Source organism: Aulonocara sp. 'chitande type north' Nkhata Bay, linkage group LG11 (assembly GCF_057382095.1).
Source record: "Aulonocara sp. 'chitande type north' Nkhata Bay isolate Kocher_YH1m ecotype deep benthic linkage group LG11, A_spYH_male_GT1.1, whole genome shotgun sequence".
Taxonomy (NCBI): domain Eukaryota; kingdom Metazoa; phylum Chordata; class Actinopteri; order Cichliformes; family Cichlidae; genus Aulonocara; species Aulonocara sp. 'chitande type north' Nkhata Bay.
The window spans coordinates 25,240,565-25,251,701 of NC_141354.1; the positions used below are offsets into that span (position 1 = coordinate 25,240,565).

Genomic DNA, 11,137 nt, shown 5'->3' on the forward strand with positions numbered 1-11,137 from the left:
TCATGGTTTAATCTGTAAAATTCTGTTATTTTTTACTGTCTAAAAATACAGTTTGCAGTAGAAGTATAATATGACTGGGTAACTGGGTAAATATACATATATGTGTCAAACTGTACTACTGGAAGAAGGAAACAAGAATATTCAATTAAGGGAATTCAAGGAAATGGTGCATGTCATGTTGGTAACCCAGCATACTCTTTTATTCAGATTTACAGATGTGACAGTTATCACACAAGTTGTCTTGAGTAATTACATCCAAAAGCAGAGTGTGCACAGTGTTATTCAAATCACAGTTGGTTAAGCTCTCAAGTACAGCAGACTATTTGGGCAGCTAGTTTTCCACAGTGAATTGTAAGATCTACAGTGTAAGAAATGCAGTGAAATTTACTCCACCACTATGTTATTTCAAAAATAAATCCAGCAAACCATCTGTAACAACTAAGGCATATCAAATTACATCATCTTTAATTAGTTTTTCACACATTCATATCTGGAAGAAATTTACAAACCAAAACTGAAACTTTATTAAAGTTTATTAAAGGTGTCATCTTGAGTTTTATTTTTTTCTTTCATTCTTCATTCGACTCCTGCCCAAAGGCCTCTCTTACACCCCCAAAGACTACATCAACCATTCCAAATATAACCCCTCCACCCAGCCTGCACACATTGATCACTCCCTTCCCACTTCTCCATACCAGTCTCCCAAAACCTCCTCCTACAGCTTGTGCTTGACCTCCCATCTCTGACATCACTGTTCCCACATAACCCTCACTGTGCTCCCACAGCCGCCCTCCAAAGAACTTGGTCACCGACCAAGCATTATCCAAAGCTTCACCAAATACCCCCACCGTGTCTCCAGCTAGGGTGCCCAGACCAGTGACCCCAGTGTGGCAGCTGCTCAGCAGTTCCCCCATCATAGAGGAGGTGCAGTAATAAACACTACAGAAGCAGGTCTCCCCAATACCTAGCAGCATTTCTCCTGCTGTGCCCATCCAGGAGAGGAGGTCAGAGGTCAGTAGATGGAACAGGGTGAAGGTCTCTCCAGGCAGGGTAGAGAGAACTCCGAGGTCTTCCTGGAGAACATAGGTGACCTGAACGCAGATAAGAATAGTGAGTCGATTTCACAGTGTGACTGCAGGAAGTATAAACAACAAAAAGACAGAAAGCCTTGAGGCAATGTACTACACCTAGAATTAACTCCACCTGTACACCACACCTCATTCCAGTCTACGGGCGGAGCAGACTGGAATGAGATGATTTATTATTTAACTCTGAACCTGAATATGTTAATACATAACAGGTTAATACATAACACAAACTCTTGAGACAGTTTTATTAACCCGAGGCTCAAATGTAGAAAGAAAAATTGTCTATTTCTAATGATTTGTAATGGTTTTATTTTCCTATTGAAAACATTAATCAGAACCACAGGTCATTATACTGTTTAATGAATATAAAGTCATAATATCTTTTAATTCTCAAGGATTGCTTGTAACTAGTGAAATTAGAGAGTCTCAGGGAGCATTAGCCAGTCTGTGAAAACAATTGTCACACATGTGTTACACACGTGTCTGGAATGTGGATCTGAGAGGTCTGACAAAATCATGATGTTAACAATGATGTTTTTACAAACTAGGGTGTGGCGAGGTAATCCATGAAGTCTCAGTAATGCTTTATGGGAAAGTGGACCCAGTATTGCACCTTTCCCTTAATATAGACTCGACTCTATGGAAGTGTATGATATACTCCCAGAAAACATCTTTGAGTCTGAACCTCTTAATATCTGCACATCCTTTACAGAGAAAATAACTGTTAGTATGGTGAGAGGGGCAATTCAGTTTAAATTATGTTTATATTTATATTTTGTGTAGTATATTTTTGGATGTTTACACATTAGAGCTATTAGAGAGCTATTAGAGCTACCTGTCCAGGTAGTTGTGTGATTGTAGAAAATACAGGACGCAGAGGAAATTTGAAGATGGAGAAGGTGGTGGAGAGGATGGAGACCAGAGTGCTGGTGGAGTTTGTGTCCGTCTCTTCAGCAGTTTCATGTTCAGCTGAGGAGTCGGAGTCTGACCTGACAGCTCCTGAACGTGTCACATCACCCTGTTCATTACTGCTGCTCTCAGAAGTTGCTGCATCTGCTGAAGTCTCCTGCATGGCGTCAGCACCATCAGCTTTCCCTGACTGAGAATTAGCTGCCTGTTCTTTAGTTATCGACTTCTCTCGGCTTTCCAGAATGTCTGTCTGCACATCTGTATTTCCAGGAAGTCCCTCACTGTGGAGACCAACTCCGACTTCAACACTTTTCCCATCTCCTCCTCCGCAGCCTTCAGAGAACATTTCTGCCAATCCAAGCATGTCTTCCAGCTCCTTCACGCTCACTTGCCTCACCCCTTCCTGCGTCTCTCTGATTAACCCAACGCTGAAGCCACCCTTCCCCTGCGGGACAGCACAGCACGCCGCAGACCACAGCGGCTTCGTCTGACACTCCTCGTCTCCATCCTCAGCAGCCCCGAGTCCTCCCGCTCCAGTAAGGATGTAGAGATCACCCCCTACAGTGCTGCACTGGGGAGACACGCTTGACTGGACCAGTGTTGTGACTGTTGAATCCCAGTGGTGAAAAGGGGAGTCTGTGGGCGAGAAAGAATGAGATGGATCCACACCTCCTCTGAGAAGAGCTGGTGCTGCCACTTTAATGTCTTCTTCCTGCTCTGTCTGGCAGAAAAAGAACCAAAACCAGCAGTTTAAGAAAGAGTCCATCAAACTCTTCAATCTATGCACTCTGATTTTTAAATGTTCCCATATAAGGACACAACAATAACAGAAACATCTCTAATTCCTGTTTCTCTGTGCTCAGCTGTTCAGTGTTGATAATTATGAGTGTGATAAAGATCCAATCCATCTTTTAAATTTATATTGTTTGCATTTTCTTTAAGCTCCATTTTCAAATGATTTTTAATGTGGAAAAAATAATCAGACTCCTTTCCTAATTTAAAAAAACTTTTTGTTTGGCCTGAGAGCTGAATGTTTGAAAAATAAAAGTTTCAAAGGTGTTTTATTTTATATTGAATACACTTGTATTATTCAAAGGCTCTGCATTAAAAATCTTTAGTTATCCCCAGACTTATTCTTATACTACTACTTCTTATTTATTATTATCCCAGATTATTTCTATTGTCTGGGATAAAGTATTCCAAGTAGAGTGCTTAACAAAGTTATTAGCTCACCAACCAATATAAGGTTTATGCCACAGATGCCCTAAATTAACAGCATTGTAATTACGAAAATAATTTCTTATGTTTCCTAATGGTCAATCCAATGTTAAAATATCATTATTGTTGTCATTCATAAATTCTCTAATTTACTATTTTGCAAAAAAGCAGAAAAAAGATAGAAACATGTTATTATTTTTGATGCCAAATTGCAGTTATTTACTTGCCTTCCTGAAATGAAAAATGTATTTTAGTGGTTGAATGTTATGTTTGATTAATTCCAGTGTGTCAGCTCAAATTTAGATATAAAAACTAACATTTAGTTTGACTATTAAATAACAATATGTAAGACATATGTAAGAATGCATTCTGTACATAAATGTTCCTATGAATCATGTTTTCTATACCAATGATGATTTTTTGTGTGAAATATTAATTAATTAATTAATTCAGCACTGAGCTGGTATTCAGATGTAAACACCTGAAAGTTTTTTAGAGATGAAATTTGTCTAAACTTCAACTGCAAAGAGTTAATAGTCATTACAGGCCCCTCTTAAGGGGTGGCCATCAAATCCAGCCTTGCGTTTTCTTCTGCTTATCCAATTCAGGGTCACGGTTGGGCTAGAGCGTATCCCAGCTGTCACAGGGCAGGTGGCTGGGCACACCTTGGACACGCCACCAATCTTTTGCAGGGCTCAATTTTCTGCGTTTTTTACTTAATTTTCTTTATTAGAAAATTGAGTGGTTACCACTCACAATGTACTTAGTTACTCTCCACCACATTTCTTTACTTATAACTTAATCTTTTAAAACTAAGCACTTCTACTTTAAGAAATGTGATAGATGAACTCTTACCACAGGTTCTCTCCCCTCCTCTCCCTCCCTCTCAGTCCATCCCTGGCGGAGATGGAAGGCAGAGTAGACAGCTGTGTCACAGGTCGGTCTGGAGAGAGTGGCAAACGCCTGCCCTCCCGGCAGCCTGTGGCAGCGTGGGCGCAGCAGCGGCCCTGCAGAGGATCCCCGAGGAGGCGTCTGTCTGTAGAAGCAGTTGCTGCAGAGGGTGAAGTCTGCCTCCGAGTTGTCCTCAGCTGGGAGAGACAGACCTAGGCCCAGCACTGCCAGCAGGCAGACAGCCGCAGCAGCTGCACTGACAGCAGCAGGACACAGCATGATGGTGGTGAGCTTAGCAGATCCCCCCCTCCTCTCACTCACACACACACACACAGAGTGAAAGGCTTATAAATTACCCAGTGATTTCCGTATATAGATGAGAAAGATAATGTGGCCAAGGTTGGCTGCTGATGGCTTGTTGTTTTCCTCACTCGCTCCTTGTTTCCTCCTCCAGTTTCTCTGCAACCATGTCTGTCCGCTGGTAATGTTAGCTGCACTCTGTGAGAGTGAGTCTGTGTTTGCAGGCACAATCTTGCTTACTCCTTCATTTCCCTTTTCCTGACAGCCTCGCCCCCCTCTGTCAGTTCCACCCTCTGTGACTCTCCCTCTGCCTGTACCTCCACTTCACCCCTCCCTCTCATACTCTCTATGGTTACACCTTTAACTCCCATTTCTGTTAAGTACACAAGGAAAGCCCACACCTATTCAGGACTGTCAATTACCTGTATGTCTGCATGCCTAAACAATGGTCTCTGTGCAAGGTTATTTGATTGACAAACTCTTGTTGTTAGGTAAAGCGCTTACCTTAAAGTGCTGACTCTCTATCAGATCAAATATTTGCTTTGAACTGCTTCCAAATCAAGAAGAATTTCACACCTAAAAGTCCAGATAAATGAGAGAAAGTGAACTCTAAATATAGCAGGGTCTGTTCATGAACTCCTTATTAGAGCTAAATCTGGATAGCGACAGTTTCACGGGTCATTGTCTCTCCCAGAGTGCAGCGATTCTTGAAATCTGAACACACTCCCTTTCATGGCTTGCACATTTGCCCTCCTAAATATCAGAACCGTGCCTGTTGAGGCATGACGCTGGCACTGAGTGCTTTTTGCAAAATCATTATGTCGCAAAAACAGAAATCTGCATGCAATACCACAGCTCTAGAGTCAAAGGAAAAAAATATCTTGCACTCCCTTTTAGTCATGAAGAGCTGGAGTCGCGCCACGCTCCCTTCACATTGCTTAAAAGTTATGGCCAACATGAGCCAAATGTACCCTTGGGCTTCAGTCAACAACGGTATCAGGATTCCTTTGCAAAGAGGTCAAGCAAGCAAAGACAGTCATACACAGTAAGTGACATGGACATGAAGTTTACGCAGTATTTTAGTGTTGTAAATATTTAAAAAAGCCAAATGCAACACAGTACAAAGAGGACTGCCTACTTCAGTGTCTGTGTGGAGCTGTGGAATGGGAGTTTCAGGGTGTGAGTTCAGGGTGGGGTAATAAACCACAACATAAGAGCAATTTAACACTTTCACTTTACAAAATATGTTACAAATGCATTTTGGTAAACACATAAACACTTTCTGTTTAAGTAAAGCTGCATCGGTGGAATCTGTGAATAACACACACACACACACACACACACACACACACACACACACACACACACACACACACACACACACACACACACACACACACACACACACACACACACAAGTGAAGTTTAAATAAAAACTTTTAGTCTGCTGAAATTATTTTAATCTGACACACAGTTGGATGGGTACAAAAACTATACACACCCATTCATGAGAAACACTTTAATTTTTGACCGATTTGATGAAATAAACTGTGAGTACAAATGAGAAATGTCAAAACTGTAACAAGTAAACAAAACTTAAAGCTGCACACACATTTATGTCACAGTTGAACAGTTTTAAAAGGACTGCAGCACTTCTACAATACAAAGTCAGAGACAGCTGTTAAGCAATAAAAAAAACAAAGGACACACCTAGTATTCAGTTTGTGTGGATGTTTTGACAAAAATAATCAGCAGGTAGTTTGAAACCGCTGTACAAAGTAAAGTATCCATCCAGCTCAGTGATTCCAGACCTTTCTTAATCCTTTGCAGACTGCACTTTTGTCACAGACCAATAACCCGACATAATTTTACACAAACGCACTACTGATGATATTGTTTGGACAGCGCTGCTGCAGTTAAGCTTAAGTCCACAAGGGGGAGCTTGACCCTCCTTTCAAAAGTGTGGACTTGTTTGTTCAATGCAGAAATACATTGAACCCTGTTCTATTTTTCAACCTTACATCCACATACATTTCCCTCACTTATAAATAAATCTAATCGCACACTCAGGCTCACTCATTAGGGATGTCAATGACGAGTTCAGCCTCGTCTCCCTCTCCTCTGTCTTCGTCACCTCTGTCACTGTCTCCGTCGCTCTCGCCCTCCTCCTCAGCTGCATCTCCGCTAAACATCTGTCTAGGAACCCAGCTGAAGTGGCCACTGGCTGTTGGAGGAGCTGCAGGGCCTGATGGGTAATTAGCTGCCATTGAAGTAACGACCTAAGAAGATCAGAAAGAAGAAGTTGTTGTTTGGAACGACAAAGCGAGGGATGGACGGAGTGTAAAAGAATGATGAGTGGGGATTGATGGTAATGTCACAGATGACCGGAGTAAATCAGGACAAAGCATGAACAGTCATGGTAAAAAGACAGTACACTCTACTTAAAATCTAAGCTTTTATGTATCCGGATAGAATAAAAAATAAATAAATTCACCTGGTTCTTAGTGGGTCTTAAAATTAGGTAAATACAACCGTAACAATTGCATATTACAGTGTGTCATTAGGAGTGTAGGTAGCAGCCAGATGCTGCTAATCAAATGCACTTGGTTAATTGATAATCAGCAAATGTGAGCACCTTTATGAAAGCAAACGATTTGGCAGTTTTCTGATCTGGAGCATTCAGATGTGTGTTAACACAAGCCATCAGCAATGATCAGCAATCTTAGAGAAGCAACTGTTGCTGCCCAAGGGCATTTCCAAACAATCTGCCCCATCATTCTCCAGTGAGAAGGATTATTCGCAAGGGGCAAACATTCAAGACAGCTGCCAATCCTCACAGGAGTGGGTCTTAACACACAATGCTCAGAGAAATGGCAAAAAATACAAAACAACCAAACACAGCCTGTCAGCACAAACACCTTATATCAAGTGTCAGGTGCAGTGGTGCAGGGACGATGACTTGGCTTGCTTTGCAGCCGCTGGATTCAGGCACCTTGCAGTCATAGAGTGGAGCATAAGCTCCTGTGTACACCAAAGCATTCTACAGTCAAATGTGACATCATCTGTTGGCTAACTCTGCAACAGGACAAAGATCCCACGCACAGCAGCAACTCTAAAACAGAATTACTGAAAAAGCAAAGAATCAAGGTGTGATGGCTCAAAGTCCAGACCTCAACCTGACTGGAATGCTTAAGAGAGCTGTGCATAAATGAATGCCAACAAACGTCAATGAACTGAAGAAGACTGATAAAGTCACACAGAAAAAAATTACTTCCAATTATTGGTGCTAAAGGTGGGTCTACAAGCTACTGAGTCACTGGGCGCACTTTGTTTTTCCACAAACTGCTTCTGCAGTTTATGTTTTTGGTAAAGACCATGTGTTGTTTATCTCAGGTTGTATTTAGCTCAATTTAAAACCTCCTAACACCAGATCATATTTTAAATATTATATCCTGATATGTAAAACCTTACAATTGACAGAGGGTGCACTTTCTTTTTTATCACAACTGTATATGCACTCATATATTTTTTCATTTTGGGGCTCAACAAAAGGGTCTTGAAATGCCATTGTTAGAGCAATAAAAATGAAAAACTGTACTATGAAATATACATATTTTAGATGCTTTTTACTTTGTTATAAATATGCATCTAAACTGAAAATACTGGAAACAGCCTGCCGGGCCATCAAATATAAATAGCTGGTTTGTGTACAGTTTGTGAGAATAAAGCGTGAAGTGTTTGATCATAATTATTTTTATCTCTGAACATCTTGTTTCCCCTCTTCCTCTCTCACCTTCCCCGTAGTCTCTTTCTTGTTTTTTGCCGTCTTTGTTTTTCTCTCTTTCTTCATTCGTTCAGCTGGGGGAGCCAAATACTCTGGTGGGAAGGGCATCTGCCCAACACACACGCAGGCCCCAAATCATTGTCAAATGACCACACAAACATGCATGCACACAGTCAAAGGGCAGTTTATAAGACAGACACACAGAAAAACAAACAAAACAGACACAGAAGAATGAACAATAAAAAGACAGTGGAGCAATTATAAATCTAAAAACAAAAAGCAAGGAACAGACTTGTGAATAAAATAATGCAAAATTAAAAAAACAGATTATGCTCTTTGATGAGAAGATGAATATGACGGCAATGTTATTGTTGTTGGTTGCAATAAGATAAGAGGGGAAAGAAACTCACAGCGTTGAGGTAGGCCCCAGAGCCGGATGACTGCAGGGAGTTCACACCAGGACGGGAAAGCAGGGAGAGATGAGGAGATGATGATGAAGGGAGGCACGCACCGGGACTACTTTTTCGCCTGAAAAGAAGGTCATGGATTAAATAAAAAGAAATATGAATGTGTTTTGTTTAACAATTAGAAAGCACAAATGTTTCACTCAACTGTCCTAACAGGCTTACTTGGCTTGGACATGTAAAGTAAGCCCAAATAAACCTAGCTTTAAAATGCCCCCTACTGCCTTCATTGCATATCCATCCATCCATTTTCTGCTGATTATTCGGGGCCGGAACGTTGGGGCAGCAGAGAAGCCAAACCTCCTTCTCCCCAGCCACCTCCTCCAGCTCACTCGGTGGAACAGGGTGTCCTGGGATTACCCCGGGGCCTACTCCCAGTAGAACATGCATGGAACATTTCACTACTACTACTCCTAGTACGTCCCAAATGACTGAACTTCTCACCCTGTCACTAAGTGGGAGGGCAAGCCACCTTCTCCCTCAGAGACAGGGTGACAGAAAGATTATGCTGAATTTTTTTTTTCTCATACAGAATTGTGAAAACACCGTTCTTGTGCTAGCTAGTCACAGTTAAGAAAACGGAGAAAAACAACATTCAGCCACTGTAAAACAGTAAAAATACTCACTTTATGATTTATTAGTGTTGGCTAGAGACTCACACTAAACAAAGGGAAATCACTACTCTAACCTGTACCTTAATATCATTTAATGCTTGAATATAAACTGACTGGCCAAATCCAGTCACCACCTGGATTTAACACCTCGAATAGGAAAGAGCCTTCCACCAATAATTACTGTGGTAATTCACACGCTTCATTTATGGAGCTACATTTCAAAAGGGACAAATTAATGGCCTGCATGCATTCCGGATGATCTCTGAAACTACAAAAATTGGGTTAAGAACTGTTCAATACATCATTAAACCTGGAAGTGGTGATGATTGAATGACTCTAGATCAAATCATACAATATGGCTGTGTTTAATACTGAAAGACAGGGTATTTCCACACATAGCCTTAAGAAAACTACTTGGTGTTTAATTGGGGGGAAAGGCTTCAGTTTAGGGAGCATAAAGATTAGAATCTTGGACAGTGGAAAAAGATCATGTGGTCATATAATCCCAGATTTATCCGATTTCAGATGGGAACCTGTTGGTCAGTGTTATGATCTGTAGTTGCTTCAGATTGTCTAGGGTTGGTTTGGTAGTGTTATTTGTCCGAAAATGAGATCAGCTAACTACCGGAATATACTGAATGCCCAGGATTTTTCCATCACTGAATTTTTTCTTCCCTGAATACACTGGCTTATTCCAAGATGACAACACCAGAATTCATTGGGCTCAAACTATAAAATGAGTGATTCATGGAGCATGCAACTACTATGAATACTTATAACACACAGTGTTGTGCAATGCAAAGTAAACAGGTAACTTCGCATTGCACAAGACGTCTGTGGAGGGTGGAAATAAAAGGTTAAATATGAACCTACTCAAAAGTGAATGATTCTGGTTGATCTACCTGGTAATTAATTTACTTAAATAGCCGACTTACTTCTTTGCTCCCTCTCGTTCCCTTTCCCTCTCTCTGGGTCCTTCCCCTTCACTGTTTTCCGAGGAAACAGTTGCTTCTGAATCTGATGATGAAAACAAAGACAAAATTGATCCACAGGACTTCAGAAGCAACAGCTTTTGTTTTTACTCATAAAGGTTTTATGTTCCTAGTCTACCTGATGAGTCTTCATCTACTCGCTCATACTGCAGCAATCTGTCCAGAAGAAAGCTGGAAAACATGTATAGAAAATTATTTTTTGCATTTCCATTAGGATGCACAAAGCATACCTATATGAAGACACAATCCTCACAAACCTCTTGTCCCTGGAAACTTTCAGAAGTTTCCTCTGTGCTCTCCTCAGCTCCTCCTGAAAACACTCCTGCTCCTGGAAAAGGAAACCAGCGAAACGAAATCAGCGCAAAGACAGACACGCAACTATAGCACGGCGGAGGAAACGGGACGGTTTAAAATGAAAACACTCACATAAACAAGAAACTTTAATTTCCGTTTGAGATTTTTGTATTTCCGCTTGTAGTCGACTTCGACGTCCGCTTGGCCGTTCATGTCTAAAATGCAAATAATTAAACCATGAAATCTGCAGTTTGTTAGCAGCAGTGGATACTAACTGTAATTGTTTTATAGCAGGTAGTGTCTGTAAAAGCACATTCTTCGTTTCCAGCGGAACCAGCCTCCGTACCTTCAGCTAGCTCCGATATCTAGCCTGCTACCTATAGCTAGAGCGCCACGAACAGTTCAAATGTTTACGAAGGCTTATTACAAAATATGCTAGCACGACTCAGGTGAATTTAAAGCGAATTTATCTCATGACACCTCTCTCTTGAGTTTGCCGTGGGACGTGCTATTGTTTACCTATCTGACGTCGTATTCGTGCGTCTTTCTTCTTCTGCTGTTACAGTTGTTTGACATTCACAAT

General features: G+C 41.1%; 2 protein-coding genes across 4 annotated transcripts; both read right to left on the bottom strand.

The window, feature by feature from the left end:
- Positions 1-61: 61 nt before the first annotated feature.
- Positions 62-4,607, bottom strand: LOC147319055 (uncharacterized). The gene is made up of 3 exons (XM_086311344.1): positions 4,071-4,607; positions 1,924-2,718; positions 62-1,091 (listed from the first exon to the last, which is right to left on the bottom strand). The coding sequence occupies exons 1-3, from the start codon at positions 4,383-4,385 to the stop codon at positions 570-572; spliced, it is 1,632 nt and encodes a 543-aa protein (XP_086167470.1). The 5' UTR covers positions 4,386-4,607; the 3' UTR covers positions 62-569.
- Positions 4,608-5,910: 1,303 nt separating this feature from the next.
- On the bottom strand, positions 5,911-11,137 carry ino80e (INO80 complex subunit E). Of its 3 annotated transcripts, none has more exons than XM_086311346.1 (8): positions 11,074-11,137; positions 10,687-10,769; positions 10,518-10,588; positions 10,379-10,431; positions 10,204-10,285; positions 8,601-8,718; positions 8,200-8,298; positions 5,911-6,685 (listed from the first exon to the last, which is right to left on the bottom strand). In XM_086311346.1, the coding sequence occupies exons 2-8, from the start codon at positions 10,765-10,767 to the stop codon at positions 6,479-6,481; spliced, it is 711 nt and encodes a 236-aa protein (XP_086167472.1). In that variant the 5' UTR covers positions 10,768-10,769; positions 11,074-11,137; the 3' UTR covers positions 5,911-6,478. The 3 variants fall into 3 exon arrangements, with proteins under 3 accessions (XP_086167472.1, XP_086167471.1, XP_086167473.1); XM_086311345.1 differs by lacking the exon at positions 11,074-11,137 and adding an exon at positions 10,901-11,067; XM_086311347.1 differs by lacking the exons at positions 8,200-8,298; positions 11,074-11,137 and adding an exon at positions 10,901-11,067.

Excerpts from the sequence above, each read along its gene's own strand:
- LOC147319055 (XM_086311344.1), bottom strand. The coding sequence starts at position 4,385 with ATGCTGTGTCCTGCTGCTGTCAGTGCAGCTGCTGCGGCTGTCTGCCTG. Across the intron at positions 2,719-4,070 it reads AGGAGGGGAGAGAACCTGTG|ACAGAGCAGGAAGAAGACAT; the intron begins GTAAGAGTTCAT and ends TTTTTCTGCCAG. Across the intron at positions 1,092-1,923 it reads TCACACAACTACCTGGACAG|GTCACCTATGTTCTCCAGGA; the intron begins GTAGCTCTAATA and ends ATCTGCGTTCAG.
- ino80e (XM_086311346.1), bottom strand. The coding sequence starts at position 10,767 with ATGAACGGCCAAGCGGACGTCGAAGTCGACTACAAGCGGAAATACAAA. Across the intron at positions 10,286-10,378 it reads AGTAGATGAAGACTCATCAG|ATTCAGAAGCAACTGTTTCC; the intron begins GTAGACTAGGAA and ends TTTCATCATCAG. Across the intron at positions 6,686-8,199 it reads AGAAAGAGACTACGGGGAAG|GTCGTTACTTCAATGGCAGC; the intron begins GTGAGAGAGGAA and ends TGATCTTCTTAG.